This window comes from Crotalus tigris, unplaced genomic scaffold (assembly GCF_016545835.1).
Source record: "Crotalus tigris isolate CLP2741 ecotype Arizona unplaced genomic scaffold, ASM1654583v1 scf7180000018301.7375997, whole genome shotgun sequence".
Taxonomy (NCBI): domain Eukaryota; kingdom Metazoa; phylum Chordata; class Lepidosauria; order Squamata; family Viperidae; genus Crotalus; species Crotalus tigris.
In genome coordinates this window covers 2,045,842-2,067,443 of record NW_024096931.1, presented here as the reverse complement: position 1 = coordinate 2,067,443, position 21,602 = coordinate 2,045,842, and the positions used below count along the sequence as shown (strand labels likewise).

Sequence of the window (21,602 nt, the reverse complement as noted above, 5' to 3'; positions counted from 1 at the left end):
TAATGTAGAAAAATAAACATATTTTAAAATTTGAATTGAAACCAGAAGTATTTTTATTTGGAATAATTCCAGAGAGGATGGATGAAAACGATCAGTTTACCAAAATACATGTTGACAGTGATAAGAACATTTTTCCCAATATTGGAAAAGTAAATCCTTGCCCACAATACTAGACTGAGAGAGCAAAATCAGAAAAAAAATGCAGCAATGGCAAACTGCGTATATAGGTAACACAAGTTTAACCAAGATAAGCCGGAGTGACTCCTGCAATGACAGGTTTAAACACTTGGAAAGCAGCTTCTAAGAAAAAGACACAAGAGACACAACGAAGAAAAGAATGATTTAATGTAGGGGTCCCCCACCTTGGCAACTTTAAGACTTGTGGACTTCAATTCCCAGAATTCCCCAGCCAGGAAAGATTTAATGGATACAAAGCAATAACTTTCATCTTCAAAGAAAAAGGCAAATCATCTGAGTAGCGATTGGGACCAATGGAAGGGATGGAGAAAATGTGATGTTGAAAGCAGTTCCTTTGAATTCATTTGGATTTGATTTCCTACGTTGCTTAAAGCGCTTTTAGGCATTTATATTTTTATAATACCGTATGCATCTAATAAAATATCCCCGCACCCGCGGAGGAACCGGACTGGCTGGAGGCCGGCCAAATCGGGGAGAGGGTCCCGTGGCCCGCGTCCACCTCCCACACATCACCGACCAAATCGAGGCAATCGGCCAGCCGGGAAGGGGGTATCTGCTGGATGCCCCGCATGAATTCATGAAAGCCATTAAAACTCTCCTGTTCCTGCAGGCCTGGGGCTGATGTCCCGGGGGGGCGGGCGGGATATGATCAGACACGCTGTATGAATGTATTTATTTTATTGTTTTATTGTCAGATTATTGTTTTAATTTTGTACGCCGCCCTGAGTCCCTTGGGATTGGGTGGCATATAAATTTTAGAAATAAATAAATAAATAAATTTGTTGTTGCTCTTAATTGCAAAGTCGTGTCCGACCCATCGCGACCCCATGGACAACGTTCCTCCAGGTCTTCTTGTCCTCTACCATCTTCTGGAGTCCATTTAAGTTCACACCTACTGCTTCAGTGACTCCATCCAGCCATCTCATTCTCTGTCGTCCCCTTCTTCTGTTGCCCTCAATCTTCCCCAGCATTAGGCTCTTCTCCAGTGAGTCCTTCCTTCTCATCAGGTGGCCAAAGTATTTGAGTTTCAACTTTAGGTTCTGGCCTTCTAAAGAGCAGTCGGGGTTGATCTCTTCTAGGACTGACCGGTTGGATCGCCTTGCAGTCCAGGGGACTCGCAGGAGTCTTCTCCAGCCCCAGAGTTCAAAGGCATCCATTCTTTTCCGCTCAGCCTTTCCTATGGTCCAACTTTCACAGCCATACATTGCAACTGGGAAAACCATGGCCCGGACTATACGCACTTTTGTTGGCAGGGTGATGTCCCTGCTTTTCTAAATAAATTTAGAAATAAATAATTCATCCGCAGAAGCCTCGCAGCCCGGGCAGGGGTCGACAGGCCAACGAGCCAGCCCCCAACCCTCCTGGAATCCCCTGCACCCGGTCAGCCTTGGGGGCCACCCGCCCCTGCGCTCCCCCCCCCGCTGGACTCCCTGGGGTTCAGCTGGTGGGGGCTCGCCCGGGACCCGGGGGACCCCGGCCTAACCTGGAGGAAGGCTGGAGGGAGCCCACCCCCCCCTCCTTGCCGCGAGGTTTGACCCCAGCTTGGAGGAGGCCGAGCTCGGAGGCTGCGCACGGAGGTAGGCTGCCGCTGGGCGGGGAGGCTCCACCGAACAAGCCCGCGCCGCCGCCTCCGGGCCAGTCCAGCCGGGGGCGCGGACTCCGCCGGGCTCGCGCTCCTCCTGCCGCCTTCCAGGGCGGGGCGGGGGCTGCTTCTGCCCGGCTGCTCCGCCCTCCAGCCGGCTCCCGCCGCAGCGCCGACCGAGCCCGGAGCGCAGCCGCCTCCGCGGGCTGCACCTGCAGCGGCTCAGGTAGGGCTGCAGCGGCGGCGGCGCAGTCTTCGCGGGGCTGCTCGGTGGCGCCCCCGCTCCCGGCAGAGCAGGCGAGGAGGGGGAGAAGCGCCGGGGGCGGCAGTTGCGCGGAGACGCCCGGGGAGGGGCGGCAGGTGCCAGCCTTCCAACGGCCTTGCGCGGAGCGCGGGGGCGGCGGAGCCGAGGAATCCCCGGAGGGGAACCGGCGCCTCGCGGACGCCTCCTCCTCCTCTTCTCCCGCCGCCGCCGCGCGGCCTCTTTCTGGACCCGCCGCTCTGCGTTGCGCTAGGCGCCCGCGGGCTCCCTGCTGGCGGTCCTGCCCAGCGCTGCCCGGCTGGGCTGCTCTCCGCGCGCGGCGCCCTGGTTGCAGCTCCACGGCCGGCCGCAGGTGAGCAGCCCGGGGAGGTGGGCGCCAGAAGGGCGGATCCTTGCGGGAGGCGCCCGCGGGGGCTTGACAATCACTGGGCCGTCTGGAGCCGCCCGCCCTGCGCCACCCGGGGAGCGCCGGGGGCCCGTCTGAGCCTGCTCCCCCCGGCCTGGCCGGGTCGGGGCTCGGCTGCTTGGGGGGGGGCTGTTGGGAGCCGCGGGCGCCGAAAGAGCCGCCCCTGCGGATCCCCCCGAGGCTGCTTCCTTCGCTGGCCGGAGGGGTTGGGTTTGGCTGAGCGGTTCCAACGCCTTAAGATGCGCAAAGGCGCGATTGCGCCTGGCTCGGGATCCGCGGCTTCCCCCCCCTCCCTTATTATTTATTATTTATTTATTTATTTATTTATTTTATGAGACTTATATACCGCCTTAAGTGCAAGCACTCTCTAAGCCAGTGTTTCTCAACCTTGACCATTTTAAGGCATGTGGACTTCAACTCCCAGAATTCCACAGCCAGCAATGCTGGCTGTGGAATTCTGGGAGTTGAAGTCCACATGCCTTAAAATGGCCAAGGTTGAGAAACACTGCTCTAAGCGGTGTACACCAGTAAGCAATGTATATATATATTGACATTGCCCCCAACAATCTGGGTCCTCATTTTACCTACCCCGGAAGGATGGAAGTCTGAGTCAACCTTGAGCCGGTGAGATTTGAACCGCTGACCTGCTGAACACAGTCAGCTAAAGTGGCCTGCAGTACTGCACCCTAAGTGCTGCGCCACCTCGGCTCCTTGTTTGTCGGAGGTCCAGGATCCCCGTCACTCACCTCTGGACCGGTTAATCCGAGAGCTGATGACTTGGACCCAGGTGAACTACCAGCGCCCAAGCCGGGCTTAGCCATTCTGGGGTAGGGTGGTGGGAGCGTGGTTAATACGCTTGTGGTATAATCAGCTGGGAGTGCCGCCTCCGACCGACTTGTTTTCTTCCCCATTTCTTCCCCGTTTCCTCTTGACCAGTGGTTCTCAACCTGTGGGTCGGGACCCCATTTGGGGTCGAACGGCCATTTCACGGGGGTCGCCAAACAACGCAGTCCGCCATTTTTTCCCCCTTTTCCTTAGCTGTGCTACTCCCTTTTATTCTATTGGCTTTTGAAAGCCAATAGAATATATTCTCTTGAACAGAGTCTAATTCTATTGGCTTTCAAAAACCAATAGGAATTGTCCAGGCTGTCTCTGCCCTGCTGAGCCCGCCAAAAGCCCCAGTCTGCAAAGGGTGCTGCACCAGTTGAGTAGTCCTTGACTTACGACCGGTTGAGTAGTCCTCGACTTACGACCGGTTGGGGGTCGCGGCATTAAAAAGGTTGAGAACCATTGGTCTTGACCAAGCAGAAATGCTGCCCGAGGGAAAGTCTCTTCTCTGCTGAGGGCTGAGCTTTGCACAGCAAGGTGGGCCACGATTCGTGCACCCGCCACTGGCTGCTTCTGGCCAACGTTGGTGATGCACGGAGAGGGCGCAACTGGCTTTTGGAGCTGCAAAGCTGGGCCTGGAGGAGGGTCACTGGGCAGATATGAACACTGGAGTCATTTCTGCTGGATTTGGGGCTGATTCAACAGACGGTTTGTCTTATGGTGGTTCACGTACAGAGTATAACGGGTGCTCCATCCCTGGAGGTTTTCAAAAATAGACTGGACAACCTGTTTTATTGGGATGGTATAGGGCAGGGGTAGGCAACCTTGGCTCTTTTATGACTTGTGGACTTCAACTCCCAGAATCCCTGAGCTAGCATGGCTCAGCTTGGAAACCTCACCCTGTCCCCTCAGCATGGCTGGCTCAGAAATTCTGGGAGTTGAAGTCCACGAGTCATAAAAGAGCCAAGGTTGCCTACCCCTGGCTCTCCTGCCTTGAGCAGGGGGTTGGACTAGAAGACCTCTGAGGTCCCTTCCAGCTCTGTGATGCTATGCTCTGTGTGGCTCAACACTAAGCATGCTAAACCCGCTTAACAAACCTATTTAAGTAGCATGTCTACCCAGATAAACAAACCACATCACGCCTGGTTCGCACAACAGGCTAAGAGAGGTGCATCGCAGGTTGCCATAGCAGGTAGAAGTCCAACTTTCATCTTCTCTATGTGTTTGGCAAAGACGGGGCCTTTGCTCCACAGACTGGCTACTCCACAGACTGGCTACTCGCTTACAGATAGTGCTTGACTGATGACCGCAGCTGGGACTGGAATTTCTGTTGCTAAGCCAAGCAGTTGTTAAGTGAGTCAGATCCGATTTTAGGACCTTTTTGCCATGGCTGTTGTGGTTAACCGAACCGCTGCAGTTGTTAAGTGAATCACACGGTCACTGAGTGAACCCAGCTTCCCCCGTTAGATTTTGCTTGTTGGAAACTGGATGCAAAGCTCGCAGATGGCAGGCGTGTGACCACAGGATGCTGCAGCCGCCCAAAATATATGTCAGTTGCCACGATCCTGTGACCGTGGGGAGGCTGTAATCCATCACTGGGAGGGCCGGTCATAAGTCATTTTATTCAGTGCTGTTGTAACTTTGAACGGTCACTAAATGAATGGCTGCAAGTCAAGGGCTGCCTGTTGGTGGTGCAAAGCCATATATGTAGCTTGTTTGTCCTCGGTTTAGTATGTTGTGCCCACACAGCCACTGTGGTGTGCAAGTAAGTGGTGTATGTCAGTCAGACATCATCAACTGGCTCAGCATCATGTGAATGTTTAGCTTTGCATACATGTGGACCCTGTCTGGGCTGCTCCATGACTCCCCTGGTTTTGAGCACCTTCATATGCTCAGCTTCTGAGGACCCTTCTTTTCTCCCCCCTCACTGCAAGGGGCCAAACAGGCAAAGTTCAGAGGTGCAGGAGTGAGTTATGGGCCCTGCAATGCACGGGTGAAGTGGCCCTGAATGGGTCCTTTCTGGACTGGTTCATCTCCTGGGCGCTCAGTTTGAGGAGGGGGTGCAGAGACTTGGAGCCAGGACCTGAAAGGGTGCAGAGACTTGGTTCTACTCAGCACTGCAGGGGTGCCTTTCCTGGGCACCAATCCAGCTCCCTCAGGCACTTCAGAGCTTTCTTTTAACCAGAGGATGAGCATCTTCCAATACTTGAAGGGCTGTCACAGGGAAGAGAAGATCCATTTGTTCTCCATAGCATCTGAGGGCAGGACAAGGGGTGGAAGCTCCTCAGAGGAAGACGCAACCTGGAAGTGAGGAATTTTCTGGCAGTAAGAATGATTAATCAGTGGAACAGTTTGTCTCCCAGAGTTTTGGTTGCTCCATCACTGGAATTTTTTTTTTTCAAGAAAAGATTGGGAGCCATTTGTCCTGGATGGTATAAGTACTCCTGCCTTGAGCAAGGGGGTTGGGACTAGAATCGATGACCTCCAAGGTCCCCCCCCCTCCTAGTTTTCTGATTCTTTGAGTCAATCTACCTGCTACTCCAACTGCTCAGCACTTTTTAGATTCCCATCAACTGCCCTTGGACAGATTTCCTGTGCAGAGAGCTAGTGGACAAGTGGGGGTAGCTGCCCCTCCCTTCTGAGACCTCGGCCACACTTATGGGACCCAGGGTCGAAGATCTTCGGAGTATCTTCAGGGCTTTACTGTCTCCGCCAAAGCAATAAAGAAGGAACATGGCTAAATCGACAGGGTGCAAATGCCCTTCACCAGTTTAACTCCAGTTCCATTAAAAAGCAGGCCCTTCGCTGGGCTGCGTGCCACCCCAAATTTGAAATTGCAGGGTAAGGACTATTTCATTGAAAGAGTGGAAAGGATTTCCTGACAGAGACAGCTTTCAACAGGTACGGTGATGGGGGCCTCCTGTGTTCCCCTTCCTTGCCGGCAGTCTTCAGACATAGCCGTCTGTCCACAATGCACCAAGAAGAGGGTGGACTCAGTGACCTTTGAGGTTCCCTTCGAAATCTGTGATTCTAAGCAAACGCCTCCCAGCTACGGTACTTTCCTGGTGCTGTTCCAAACGTTTCCTCTTTGCTTAAGCTGTCGTCATCTGCCTTGATTGTGTTTTTTACCCCTTTCTGCATAGGTTGTAGTGAAACAGGAAATGCCTCTTTTTTCATAATTCAGGATTAGCAAAACCTGATCACCTTGCCTGGCTAGTGAAACACATGCCAAAGACTAGCTTTCTTGAGCCCTTTTAAACAAGAGGAAACAGTTTGCTTTTAGCAAGGATAGTCTTGGCCAAAGCACCTGTACGGTTTACATTTTCTCAGCCCCATAACAACAACCAAAGAGCAGCAGCATCACACTTAATAAAAGAAATGACACACCCTTGGCTGAGCCCAGAAATAAAGTGCCCTTACATTGGACACCCTCTGTTATCCAACTAAAAGTTTATGGTAGCTTGACAGCTCAGTCCCACTCTTCTACTGCTGGTTGAACTTTTCCGTCCTTCTCCGATTACTACTGGAGAGCCCACCTGTGCAAAAAAACAAGCTGGGGATGCTGTCTCTTGTGTTCAGCTGGTTGGCAACAAAAGAAAGCAAAAAACCATGCCCAACAGAGTCTGGGAATTGATGGAAACTGAGAACCAGGTTTTGTTTCTGCAAAAATGTCTACATTACCCTGGTGTTTCTCAGCCTTGGCAATTTCACGACGGGTGGACTTCAACTCCCAGAATTCCCCAGCCAGCATGGTTAAGAGCCGTGGTGGCGCAGTGGTTAGAATGCAGTATTGCAGGCTAATTCTGCCCACAGCCAGGAGTTCGATCGTGACCGGCTCAAGGTTGACTCAACCTTCCATCCTTCCGAGGTCAGTAAAATGAGGACCCAGATTGTTGGGGGCAACAGGCTGACTCTGTAAACATAGAAGGCTGTGAAGCACTGTGAAGCGGTAGATAAGTCTAACTGGCTATTGCAAGAGAAATACTGTACGACACAGTCAACAGCAAAACATCTACATCTAAAACTAGAAAGAAAAACTGCAGAGAAGAAGGAGGCTTTGAGTGCTTCATCCTGGCCCTACTCACCCCATAAGATCACTCTCAGATTCCTCCCAAGATTCTGTTCCAGCCCAAATCCAAATATTCTGAAATTTTCTTCTGCCAGACCATTGTTGTTGTTGTTGTTGTTAATTGCAAAGTCGTGTCCGACCCATCGTGACCCCATGTACAACGTTCCTCCAGGCCTTCCTGTCCTCTGCCATCTTCTGGAGTCCATTTAAGCTCATGCCTCTTGCTTCAGTGACTCCATCCAGCCACCTCATTCTCTGTCGTCCCCTTCTTCTCTTGCCCTCCATCTTTCCCAGTATCAGGCTCTTCTCCAGTGAGTCCTTCATTCTCATTAGGTGGCCAAAGAACTTGAGTTTCAACTTCAGGATCTGGCCTTCTAAAGAGCAGTCGGGGTTGATCTCTTCTAGGACTGACCGGTTTGAATGCCTTGCAGTCCAAGGGACTGGCCAGACCATGGTCCATCTGAAATTATTTGACAGAAGTTCCAGAATGTGGTTTTTATTTGGGGGTTTGGAAGCAAACCTATGTTTTGTTTTGTGCACATGGCTGGTTGGTACTGCTCTGTTCCTGTATCACTGAGAAATTGGCACTTCTGGGTTTTTGGAGTGTTAACTGGGTTTAAATTGGATTTGGCCTCACTTTGCACAGAGGAGGTTCCTTCTCACATGGGATCATTTCAGTTGAGGAGGAAAAGGATTTTTATGCTGCGTTCTCCTCTAGAAGAATGGTTAAGCTCATGTTTTTCTGACAGTTTCCTCCTTTATTCTTCCCCCCCCCCATGGACAAATGCAATGGGATTATGTGATTATAGAAATATTACTGCTATTTTCCATTATAGCATCGTATGTCTATAATCATATCATCCCATTGCATTTGTCCATTTGGGAAAATAAGTTTTTATAATCTGAAAGAATTTAATGTCTTGGAGAATGGGGATAACGGAGATCGGCTGAGTATTGATCCACTGGTTGGAATAGAAATTGACTGACAGGCAGGTCACCCAAGCCTGACAGTGGACTATAAACAACGGAGAGAATGTAACTAATCCTAAAAAAAAAAAAAAAAAAGGCGATCTCTGTTTTGCTTAACTAGATACGTTCATAAATCCAGCAAACGGAGAGAAACTTCTGGCACAGCCTGGATTCAGAGGCAACGAAATCTCTGCTGCTGGTAAAGTTCACGAGACAATGCAGCGAGAGTTGTCCAAGCCAGGAAATTATCAGAGAAGGAGGGCCTGGGCTGCAATTGGCAGCTGTTTCAACACCAGGCGTCACTCAGGCGCAACCTGGCTAGGAAGAACATGGTGGGCACGGATCAGTCGGAGCCCCTCTTGCCCTCTGCAAGGTGCATCTGGGAGTTTCTGCGCCCTCCGGTCCTCAACCCCCCTCAGGGGGGGTCCCAAAGTCCAAATCTCAAGAGGCAGTGAGCTCTGATTTTCCACCACGGCGGCTCTCGTTGCTGTTCCAGATATTATGGATTTGGTGGCTGGGTTTGCTTTGCAGCTTAGTTGCTGATTTATGTTCTGTTGCATGGTTTGATTGCTAAGCTGTGTTGACCTAGGATGGGGTTGCAATGCAGTCAGAAGGGGGAAATGGAGGCTGAAACTGCTCCGAGCTTGTGAAGCAGGAAAAAGCAACGTCCGATTCCTTCTTAACAAGCTAAATTGTGTTTTGTAGAGTGTGGTTCTAGGTTGTGTCTTGAGTTTAAGCATCCTTTTCTTGTGGATTAGGTTAGTTTGTGCTCTGAAGTCAGAACGAAAGACTTAAGCCGCCTCTGTGAGGGGCAAGGGTTGGGCCAGAAGATACAATTCTAAGCAGCACTTCATGAAAAATAGTTTAATTACTGTCTACCTGCTTAAAGTAGCAGCAACGACTTAAATACCTCAGGGAAATGGTCTTATTATTTATATTTCCCTAAAAATAGCAGTGTATAATAGTTTGCAGCATCTTTTCTGCCAAAGCTCGTGCGATACTAAATGAAAGGTTTGGTCTCTCAAACCAGGAGACTGTGAATTTTAGTCCTGCTTTAGGCATGAAGATCGGCTTGGGTGAATTTGGGCCCAACTTACCTCACAGGGTTGTTGTGGTGGGGAAAGTAGGAGGAGGAAAGTACGTTGGATCTGTTTGCCTCCTTGAGATGTATATAAAAATAATAAAGGCAGGATATTAAATGCATGTGCAACTACGTAGGTGTCTGCTGGTCTTTTAGGTGCCCCCAACAAAAATCACCACCGAATAAAGATGTCAGAGCCTGGGAATGGCAGGCATTGCTATAGTTATGAGAACCAGTTTGGTTTAGTGGTCAAGGGACAGGCTAGAAACTGGGAGACTGTGGGTTCTAGTCCCGTCTTAGCTATGAAAGCTGGCTGGATGATCTTGGGTGAGTCACACACTCAACCCAACTCCCAGGATTATTGTTGTGGGGGGGAAAGGAGGAAGGTGTATTGGATATGTTTGCTGCCTTGGTTTATTTGTAAAAATAATAAAGACAGAAAATGAATGAATGAATGAATGAAAGAAAAAGAAAGAAAAAGGAAAGAAAGAAAGAAAGAAAGAAAGAAAGAAAGAAAGAAAGAAAGAAAGAAAGAAAGAAAGAGGGAGAGAGAGAGAGCAGTGCTGGGGCAGCTCCTCCACGATCCTCAGGTCTCCAATAGGCAGTGGTTTGTTTTTTTTTTTGTAAAAACAAAAGGTGCCGGGTCTCACACATGTCATACAACCCGCCTTGCCTACCCTACAAAGTACCATCCCAAAAAGGTGCCGGAACTCGGTTCTGGGCATTCTATGACAAAAAAAGCCCTGCCAATAGGAGTCAGATCCAGTAGGTCACTCTTCAAGATGGTGCCTTTTCTTGATTTTGCCAGCCAGATCCACCTCCAGCCCCACGGTTGTGATCCACCCACCCATATGGGAGTTGCAGTTCAAGACATCTGTAAGGCGTGCCTGGTGGGGAAGGTTGACTTCTGTGCCAGGATCCTTGGCTGACCTTGAGTGGGCCTCCCCTCTGCTCCCCTTCTCTTTGCAGGATGGCGTTTCACCGCAGCCAGAAGCTGAACCTGCTGCGTCTTGCGGTCCTCCTGACGGTGGCACTGGCCGGCATCAAGTTCTTCTTCCGAGACAGGTTGGTGCCAGGCGTTGGCGGGCGCAGACAGTCCCTGCGACCTCTCCGGAGATGGTCTCTCTTTTGGATACTCTGCTGGTTTCCTGGTTGTGAAAAATGAAGCAAGAATTATATCTGTTATCTAGACATACGTTTATAATATTTTAGATTTTAGATTTCATAGTTTGTGTTTTTATCTCTTGGGGTTGTTTTAATCAAAATCTGATGGGAATGTGCCATCTGGAAAAAAAAAATCTCTTTTGGGTCTGGGTCAGCATAATGTTGGGGAGGTCCTAAGGGAGAATCCTTCCAACCTAGAACTAAGGGGAAACTTCCTAACAGCGAGAGCAATTAGCCAGTGGAAGGGCTTGCCTTCAGAAGTTGTGGGTGCTCCATCACTGGAGGCTTTCAAGGAAAGATTAGAGAGCCCTTTGTCCAGAATGGTATAGGGCAGGGGGAGGCAACCTTGGCTCTTTTATGACTCGTGGACTTCAACTCCCAGAATTTCTGAGCCAGTATGGCTCACCTTGGAAACCTCTCCCTTTCCCCGCAGCACGGCTGGCTCAGGAATTCTGGGAGTTGAAGTCCACGAGTCATAAAACAGCCAAGGTTGCCTACCCCTGGTATAGGGTCTCCTGCTTGAGCAAGGGGGGTTGGGCCAGAAGGCTTCCAAGGTCCATTCCAACTCTGTTATTCTGTATATTCCCTGCCTGTGGGGTCTGCTGGGGCAGAGACCTCCTACAAGGGTTGACTTCTTCCTTTCGAAGCTGGTCTAGACCTGCAACTCCAGAGCCATTTTCCTTTCTATGATGCCCTTCTAGGATTTGTTTCCTGCTGGGATCTCATATTGCTAAGTTGTCCATCTCTCATCATGTCTCCAACATGGCGGGTAGGGAAATGAGAACTTGGGTTGTTGCAGGGCAAGTTATAAAGTCACAAGAGGACATCATCTTCCCCAACCTGATTTCTGCCCTGAGGGCAGAGGTCTCGTTCTCCACCAGGTTGAGGCCACCCCTCTCAGGGACACCAGCTTGGGGAAGGGAGGCATTTTGGAGGGCTGTTCCATCGCCCTGGCCCAATCTTTCTCAGCCTTGTCAACCTGAAGATGCGTGGACTTCAACTCCCAGAATTCCCCAGTCAGCAAAGCTGGGGAATTCTGGGAATTGAAGTTCACACATCTTCAAGCTGCCAAGGTTGAGCAACACCACCCTTGCATCTACCTGTCCAGCATGGCTATGAGGAAACAAAGGAGTATAGATTGGGGTAGGCAACCTTGGCTCTTTTAAGACTCGTGGACTTCAACTCCCAGAATTCCTGAGCCAGCATGGCTCAGCTTGGAAACCTCTCCCTTTCCCCTCAGCGTGGCTGGCTCAGGAATTCTGGGAGTTGAAGTCCACGAGTCATAAAAGAGCCAATGTTGCCTACTTCTGGCTTAGGCCTAGACAGCTTTCTGACTCGTAAATTTCAACTCCCAGAATTCCTGAGCCAACATGGCTCAGCTTGGAAACCTCTCTCTTTCCCCTCAGTGTGGCTGGCTGGGGAATTCTGGGAGTTGAAATCCACGAGTCATAAAAGAGCCAAGGTTGCCTACCCCTGGTAGATAGTCCTCGACTTACTGCCACTTGTTTAGTGACCATTCAAAGTTACAATAGCATTAGACAAAGTGACTTATGACCATTTTTCACACTTATGAGGAGTATTGCAGCATCCCTGAGGTCACGTGATTTACATCCGGACGCTTGGCAACTGACTCACATTTATGACGGCTGCAGTGTTCCAGGGTCACGCCATCCCCTTTTGTGACCTTCTGATAGGCAAAATCAATGTGGAAGCCAGATTCACTTAACAACCATGTTACTCACTTAATAATTGCAGTGGCTCACTGTGGCAAGAAAGGTCGTAAAATGGGGCAAAACTCGCTTAACTTGCTTAGCAATGGAAACTTTAGGCTCAATTGATGTCGTAAGTCGAGGACTACCTGTATGCACACTCTTTCCAATTGAGTCAGGTCCGTTTGCACATCGTGCGCCGGGCAAGAGGTTCCTGGTGCCTATATTGTATTCTTGCCCACCTCTTAACGCCCTAGGCTCTTGGGGTATTTTTCCTGTGGAGCTAAGCTCCTCTCTGTTCCTCGTTGCAGCTTCACGCTGGACCAGCGCAGGGAAGTTGGGGAAAACCACTTCTGGGGCAGCGCCCAGGACGTGAAACAGCCAGCCAACACTCAGCCCCGATCGTCGGGGCACCTGGAACGCCAGGTAGCGGCTGGAGCGGCTGGCCTGGAGCCGAAGAAACTGCCCCACCGGGACTTCAGCTCCACGCAGATGCGGTTGGTCCATCTGGACCTCAAAGGGGCAGCTCCCAAAGTATCCTACCTGGAGCAGGTGAGTTGCAATGTGAGCGGGACCCCAGGAGGCAGGATTGTATTTAACCTTCATTTCCAGTCAGCCAAGACAGGGATGGTGAACCTCTGGGGCTCAGCCTGGTCAAACATTCAGAAAATGCCTAACCTGACTGGGCTGCTGTGTCTTTCCCCCAAGAAAAGATAAGCAATTCTTTCCGGATTTATTTGTTGAAAAAAATACAGTTCAGTCGTATGTGGTGCTATGTATTATATAAAGAAACCTCAAATAATTACAAAAACGAAATACAGGCAAAACAAACTTATTTTGGGAGTTGTGCTTTCGAGAATAGTTGTTGTCAGGTGTCGATGAACACTGTTGTGTCACCAAAACATGGCTTGTCACGCATGTCATTGGTCTGCCATCCCCTTGCTAAGAGCTACTTGTTCTACAGACAGTTTTTTGTGGCACTTTTGTGCCTCCCCAGTCAGTCTGGATTCCTTGGGACTGTCTGGATAAGTCTCCACAGTTTCCCTGGCAGCCTTTTTGACATTTCCTTCCTTGTAGGACAGTGGTTCTCAACCTGTGGGTCGGGACCCCATTTGGGGTCGAACGACCATTTCACGGGGGTCGCCAAACAACGCAGTCCGCCATTTTTCCCCTTTTCTTTGGCCATGCCCCTGGCACCCAGTGATATATAAGTGGTTTCTGGGTCACCACAACATGGGGAACTGTATTATGGGGTCGCGGCATTAGAAAGGTTGAGAACCACTGTTGTAGGATTGGGCCAAATCCTCCAACTGGTTTCATGCCCAAGGCAGGACTAGAACTCAGGTCCAGGCCTTTGACTACACCCAACTGCCTCTTAGCAATAATCTATAATAGTAATAATATTACAGAATTCCCCCAAATGTCAATATATAGGTAGTCTTTGACTTATGGCCACAATTAAGTTCAACATTTCTGTTGTTAAGTCAAACATTTCTTAAGCAGCTTTTGCCCCATTTTACGACCTTTCTTGCCACCGTTGTTAAGTGAATCGCTGCAGTTGATGAGTCAGTAACCTGGTTGTTAAGTGAATCTGGCTTCCCCATTGACTTTGCTTGTCAGCAGATCGCAAAAGGGGATCATGTGATCCCATGACACAGCAACGGCCATAAGTTTGAACCAGTTGCCAAGCATCTAGATTTTGATCACATGACCATAAGGCAGTGTTTCTCAACCTTGACAATTTTAAGGCATGTGGACTTCAACTCCCAGAATTCCACAGCCAGCAATGCTGGCTGTGGAATTCTGGGAGTTGAAGTCCACATGCCTTAAAATTGTCAAGGTTGAGAAACACTGCCATAAGGGGATGCTGCACCGATTGTAACTGTAAAAAATGGTCCTAAGCCACTTTTTTTCAGTGCCGTTCTAAATTTGAACAGTCACTAAATGAGCTGTTATTAAGTTGAGGAGTATCTGATACCCAGGTTTTGCAGAACAGAAATTAATTACGGGAGACTTACTCCCAACCAAATTCTGTCCTGGCTAAATTCTTTTGGAGTTGCAGACCTTCTCAAGATGGTCTGTGCAGTCGCCAGGACTAGAAGCATCATTATATGACGTTTCAGTCTACATTTATCAGTTATCTAAATAGGTTTTGCATCCAGGAATAAAGTTCTCCCTTTTGACAATGGAGCTGCTGGGTGTGTGGAATGGAAGTGTCCAGCCACAGAAGCTGCATCCGCTTAAATGGTGTGAAAACTGCTTCTGGCGTCCCTTGCAGGCAAGAGGGGAGGCTGAGGAGTTGCCAGTTGGGCCAAAGGTCTCCTGCAAGTGGCCGGGACCCCTTGTGGAACATGCCCTGGGCCACTGGTGGCGAACCTATGGCACACGTGCCAGAGGTGGCACTCAGAGCCCTCTCTGTGGGCACGCACGCCATGCCCCGGAGATGGCAACTGTCCTCTTCAACCAGCCGCCTGCTAACTTGCCGAGGTCCACGTGGCTGGATGCATCCCAGCACCCATGCGCTTGCTGGCCTCTGTGTGCAGGGGACGATGGTGTCAGGCAGCAGCCACGCTGGCTCCTGCCTCGCCTTGCCCTGCGACAATGGCTCCCCCACCCTGTCTTGCCTTGCCTTGCCTCACCCCGCAGAACGAGCCTCCTGCCCACCGCCCCACCTGCCAGAGACCCCCTGGACTTCCCCCAACCTTGCCCGGCCCCCACAGGTGTCCCTCCCCACAAGCAACATCTTGGCCACACCCACCCAGTCTGCCATGAGCACCACAGCCACACCCACCCAGTGGGCCATGCCCACCTGGCACCCGGCGATAAATAAGTGGGTTTTGGGTTGCAGTTTGGGCACTCGGTCTCTAAAAGGTTCGCCATCACTGCCCTGGGCTGCTGGATGGGGGAGGGGGTTGAAAGGAGACAGCCTTCTGTCTTCCCCCCCCTGCTGGATTCTGCTTTGCCTTCTCCCTGCTGAGCTGCTCCCACCGCCCTTGTGTGCCTCCTTCTGCACAGATCTTCCCGCTCTTCTCCAAGATGGGAGCCAACGGGGTCCTGATCGAGTACGAAGACATGTTTCCCTTCAAGGGAGAACTGGAGATCCTCCGGTCCCCTTATGCTTACAGGTAAAGCAGACTGGAGGGCTTTGGCAAGGGCTGGGGGGGTGGGGAAATGGAGGAGCTGGACCAGGTGTGGATCTGGCCCGCCAGGGAAGGGAAGACCCTCAAGCTCAGAAACGGTTCATGCAGTGTGCCCAGAGTAGCCAAAATGGGGAGGGGGGGGGGGGAACCCAGAGCTCATCTGCCACGTTCTCAGCTGTGTGGGGTCATCACATTTCACAATCGGCTATGCAGCCACCGATTTGGGTTAATGAGTAGCCGGAAAGCCAAAAGTTCATTCCTTTGGTTGCGTCAAGTGTGTGTGTGTGTGGGGGGGGGAATCTATTTGTTTCTTTACTACAAGGGTGGGGGGGAGGTGCTGCATGCATCCAACCATCACCCTTTCAGGGCTGCCTGCATTTTGACACGGGATGTGCATGTGTGTACTTAGTGAATGTGAGAAGCATTTTAACGAGCAAAATGGACTGAAAGTGTGCAGGGGGTCAGGTTTCCCCTCCCCTCTCTTTAAAAAACTGACCTCTGCAGTCCCCCTTTGCAACCTGGCCTGCCCATGGCTAGCAGATGGCTCTCTCACTGTATCACTTTTGTCAGTGGAAACGGTGCCCCCCCTCCTGTCCTCCCTTCACCCCATTTCCTTCCTTCAGGGCCAGTCTTGATTATCCTGAGCTGTCATGGATTTGTGCAGGAGCAGGAGACTGAGTCTCTGATGTGGCCCCCTCCCTCAAGAGAATGGAATGGAATAGAATAGAATAGAACAGAACAGAACAGAAATAGAAATAGAAATAATAGAAATAGAAATACTGGACTAGACTAGACTATAGGCTAGACTAGACTAGACTAGACAACAGAATAGAAATAGAAATAGAAATAATAAAAATAGAAATACTGGACTAGACTAGACTATAGGCTAGACAAGACTAGACTAGACTAGACTAGAAATACTGGACTAGAGACTACTGGAGAATAGAGGCTAGGCTAGACTAATATAGAATAGAATAGAATAGAATAGAATAGAATAGAATAGAATAGAAATACTAGACTAGACTAGACTAGAACAGAACAGAGCAGACTAGAAATACTGGACTGCACTAGACTAGACTAGAACAGAACAGAACAGAACAACAGAACAGAATACAACAGAACTGGAAGGGACCTTGGGTGTCTGGGCTACCAGAGGCCAGAGTTTCTCATTGAGAGGGGCAAAGCAGTCCCTTTGGGTGGTCTAGCAGGCCCCCTCCCTCCCCTCTCACCCCTGCTGGGGTCTGCTGAAGGCCTGGCTCAGTGCTGACTGCTGCTTTTCTCTCTTGACAGCGAAGAAGACATTGCGAAGATCCAGGAGCTGGCAGGCCTCAATAAACTGGAAATAATCCCATTAGTGCAGACGTTCGGGCACGTGGAGGTAGGAGCAGCCGGCTGTGCTTAATTTGTCCCCTGTGCACTTTTGAGGAATGCGCAAGGCCTGGCCTGTTTTTGCACACATATCGTGTTCACACTCTTTGATGTTTGCACATGAGGCTTGAGTGAAATGGGCTCCAGCTGAGACATGCGCAACTGTGGCTCAGCCGGGGCCAACAAATTGTTCTGGCGTTTCAACAACACACGGAAGCTGCCTGCAGACTGAACCCACTTTCTGGTTTTGTGCAATCCATTCGACCATAAGCTCAACCGAATAGGCTGGATTTGCCTAATACGCCCAGCCACAAAATCTAAACCAGCCCTAACTTGAACTCAGTTGGCTGATTCTTTGGTTAAATTATCATGATTTGGGGCCAGTAGATTTTTATGGGTCGCATTCTCTGCTTTCACATGCTGATTTTCCTTTGGCAGTCTTCTTCTTCCACCTCTGCTCCTTAAAATTTGTTGTGGGCCATTCAGGACCAGAGTGAAGATTATACTGTACAAAATCTATGTGATACTTTGATTGTGGGGACAGTAAAATAGGCTCACCCAAAAGCATGTGTGCCTTTTCATAAAGTTTGCTAGTTGGAAAAGGCGCTAGAAGACCCCTGAATTCTGTCCTGTAGAGCCATAAACCAAAGAGAAGGCCTGATCCTTCTACCTCATTTTGCTCTGGCCTGTGAATAAGACTGGTGGCTCCCCAACTAAACAAAGTAAGGTGGGGGTTCAGCCAGATGCTTTAGGCCTGGTTAGTCTGGAGATGGGCTGGGCACCTGAGCAAACAAACAAAGCTGGCTTTCTTAACAGAGTGACAGCCCCTGATTCCCCACTCTGAAGGGATAAACATAAGAGCAGCACCTCCAAGAACTAGACCCAGAAAAGGGTTTCATTTTTTTTATTTAACTTTCATTTATTTTCAGTATAAAAGGATGAAAAAGAATCTGCCATGAACAATTTAATACTGTTGGAGAGCCACAAGAACAGCTGATTGATGATAGTTTAGAGCAGGGGTAGGCAACCTTGGCTCTTTTATGACTCGTGGACTTCAACTCCCAGAATTCCTGTGCCAGCCATGCTGAGGGGAAAGGGAGAGGTTTCCAAGCTGAGCCATGATAGCTCAGGAATTCTGGGAGTTGAAGTCCACGAGTCATGAGGGGGCTGTAGTTCCCCCATGCTGCCTCAGGAATTCTGGGAATTGAAGTCCACAAGTCTTAAAGTTGCCAAGGTTGAGGACCCCTGATATAGGGCAGGGGCGGGGAACCTTGGCTCTTTTATGACTCGTGGACTTCAACTCCCAGAATTCCTGAGCCAGCCACGCTGAGGGGAAAGGGAGAGGTTTCCAAGCTGAGCCAGGCTGGCTCAGGAATTCTGGGAGTTGAAGTCCACGAGTTATAAAAGAGCCAGGGTTGCCTACCCCTGGTTTAGAGAAAGGTTATTTTTTATACAGGCAGTCCTCGACTTCCACAATTGAGCCCAAAATTTCTTTGGCTAAGTGAGACATTTGTTAGGTGAGTTTCGCCCCATTTTACGTCCTTTCTCGCCATTGTTAATCACTGCAGTCGTTAAGTTAGTAACAGGTTTTAAAGTGAGTCTGGCTTCCCCATTGACTTTGCTTGTCAGAAGGTTGCAAAAGGGGATCACGTGACCCCAGGGGGATGCTGCAACCGTCGTAAATATGAATCAGTTGCCAAGTATCTGAATTTTGATCAGGTGACCCTGGGGAGCTGCAGTGGCGGTCATAAGTGTGAAAATCAGTCCTAAGTCACTTTTTTCAGTGCCGTTGTAACTTTGAGCGGTCACTAAATGAACTGTTGCAAGTCAGTGACGACTTTTAAGTCATTGAGAATTTGAAGAGGAACTTCACAGAGAAGTTAATAGCTTACCAAAACTTTTCTGCTGGGATTGGAAGTTCTGTGACTGCATCTCTGCCATTTTTTTTTTTTTTTTTTTTTTGGTAAAACCTGATTTCTTTTGTGGCTAAAGGGATTGGCAAATGGGGTTCTTGCTTGTTAATCAGATAGTAAATTGTTAAAGGAGCTAAAAAATTTGGTAATAAACCCCCAAATGCCACTGTTGCACTCATCTTTTTGAGACAAAGGATTTCATGGTGAAGATAAAGAAATAAAAGAGATTGTGCAGGTTCTACTAGTAAGGACTACTAGGAACCCCCTGGTTGAGATTTGGTCTGGGGACCTTCCGTGGTGCTATTTTGCTGTCTAGAACTGGATTTTGTGACCCAAATCCTTTGTGATCAAAATGATTAATTGATATTATTTAAAAGGGGATGCGAAGACCTCCCTGCTTTAGAGCCAGCTCCTGTAAAAGATGGGTGGGGGCTGTTCTAGTTCATTTCTGCAGGCCTGTTTGAGGGCACAAATAGATGTTGTGGGAAAGCCCAGTGAAAAAGACAAGAGACAGCAACACAAAGGAATACTTCTTACTTTAAGATTCAGAGGTTTATTTCAGCAATAATTTGGAACACACACACATAAATGTTACTTACGTTAAAAATCCATTGCAATGCAGTCCAATGACATAGCAGTTCCAATAAGGACAGCTTATAGGCTGGTGGCAAATCAATCAGGTTTAGTCTCAACCTTTTATGCCCTTTCTTATCCTAAGACCGTAGACAGATGGTCAGCAACCTTGCATTTTCTGCTGACTTTCTGCTGACCATAACTTTCCTCATACCCATGTACATCTGAACTTGCATCCATCAATTACTTTCAGTTCCCCATTTCTCACAGTTCCAGTCCTTATGTTCTAAATATATTTGAAACAAGCAAGCTTAGCAAAATCATATTAAGTAAAGTACAGTTGCAGTTTAGATTACAAATGGATTGTAATCTAAATTTCGGATTGTAAAACTGAGCACAGCACAAACTTTGGTTCAATACTTTCCCATGAGGCCTGATTTAATTCACCTGGGCCTAAATCTTGCATAGAAAAACAATAGTCAATATTTTCGTTTTCTACAGAGAGAACCTGCCACTGGCTCAGAGTCGCTCCCAGCAGGAACAATGTCCTGTTCCCAAGCCCTCTGTGCCTCTTTCATTCCAGAATGAAAATAAAATAGAATCTCAATTCAGAACAAACTCTAATTTCCAGCAGTTCAAAACAGTGATACAGATAGTCCTCAACCCAGGACTGGGCAGTTAGCGTTTATTCAAAGTTATGATGGACTTCTCCAGGCCTACTTCCAAACCAGATTTGAACTTCCAATGGGTGGATCCCCCTGCAGTCATGTGATCGCATTTTGGACACTTGGCAAGTGGCCCGTATTTATGGCCATTTGCAGTGTCCTGCAATCTGTGACTTTTTTTGCTGAAAAACACCCCTTGTGGACAATGTATCCACTTAATGACAGCTGCAAAAATGTCTTAAACTGAATGCAAACACATGGTGACCTGCTTAACGACCGGCATGACTTATGACTGTAATTCTGGGCTCTATGATGGTCATAAGTCCAGGACTCCTGTAGTCCCATTTAAATACTCAAATTGTCTACTACTGCACTCAAAGGTGAGTTAACGATCTTGAGATGTTTCTTCACAAATTTAATCAGAACTGTACAGACTGACTTCAAAAGCTGAAATTAAATGTGTTTTCAACCGACATGCCCAAAACATTGTATGATCCAAATCTGCAATATAGAAATGGAGTTTGAAATTAAGTAGAAAAGAGTAACAAGGATTGCTTTAAAGGAGGAATAAAGCAGGAAGTTCATAATCCATCCGAATTTTCTTTTGAAAATCCAAATCAAGCAATTTGATGAAGATCTCTAGACCCTATTTGTCTTCTTGCTACTCAAGGAAACAGTCGTGCATAACATTCTTCCATCTGCGATTGGTGATAAAAGAGCCATTGTAGTTCTAACATATATAAAAAAAGAGCACGGTTAATGCTACATTTGTTTATCAGTCAGTAAAGTTTGCTTCATGCATTTATCCAGCAAAGGGTGAAATGTCAGGAATATTTTCCTTGTAAAGCAGGCTAGAAGTGAACAAGTCCAGCCAACAGTTATAACTTCTCTTAATGCTAGAGAAATAGTTAAAAGAAATATTTTGTAACAGACTGAAATAGTAGCAAACAAAAAATGTTTTGTCAGTAGCAAACAAAAGCTTTAAAAGCCCAGACATTGAATCTGCGCAGATTTTGAGTTGTACATTTATTCTCTCAGAGCTAACGTTTCTTCTTCGGTGGATTTTTATAGATTGGCTTTAATAAAATAAGTACGTTTTCTTGCTTTCTACTGATTTAAAACTCCCTTGTAAAGACCAAATATGCTAAGATATTATCCATCCATCTGTGTCTCCCCCAAGTGGCGGTGGTGGTCGTGGTGGTCTCAACATCTTTTTTACATCGTGGTGACCAAAACTGGATGCAGGATTCCAAGGGTGGCCTTACCAAGGCCTTGTAAAGTGGTATTAACACTTCACGTGATCTTGATTCTATCCCTCTGTTCATGCAGCCTAGCTCTGTGTTGGCTTTTTTGGCAGCTGCAGCACACGGCTGGCTCATATTGAAATGATGTCCACTAGGACTCCGAGGTCCCTCTCACAGTTACTACTATTGAGTAGCAGGTAGTCCAGAAACTCTTTCAGTAGTCTGATTTGCCCGCCCTAACACAACAGGCTCTGCGGAAGTGCTAGAATTACTGCCTCTGCAGCAAGCCAAGAAGATTTTTGTGCTCATCAGGAATATCTTTTCTATTTTCATGCTGTAGATCAGGGCTCTCTAAACTTGGCTGGCTGGCTGAAGAATTCTGGGAGGTGAAGTCCACAAGTCTTAAAGTTGCTAACTTTGGAAACTCCTGC

The 21,602-nt window shown here is 48.5% G+C and overlaps 1 protein-coding gene across 4 annotated transcripts in view; it reads left to right on the top strand.

Annotated features, from left to right (window-relative positions):
- LOC120310853 (hexosaminidase D-like) overlaps positions 1-21,602 on the top strand; it is a 39,328-nt gene that overhangs the window by 3,500 nt on the left and 14,226 nt on the right. Inside the window, exons 1-5 of one of the 4 annotated variants that reach the window (XM_039349722.1) lie at positions 1,778-2,006; positions 10,365-10,460; positions 12,580-12,820; positions 15,284-15,393; positions 16,699-16,786. In XM_039349722.1, the coding sequence (XP_039205656.1) occupies positions 10,366-10,460; positions 12,580-12,820; positions 15,284-15,393; positions 16,699-16,786 (534 nt within the window). In that variant the 5' untranslated portion in view covers positions 1,778-2,006; position 10,365. Of the gene's footprint in view, positions 1-1,777; positions 2,007-2,111; positions 2,395-8,249; positions 8,688-10,364; positions 10,461-12,579; positions 12,821-15,283; positions 15,394-16,698; positions 16,787-21,602 lie in introns of those variants that run through there. The other 3 variants (XM_039349723.1, XM_039349721.1, XM_039349724.1) reach the window with 3 other exon arrangements.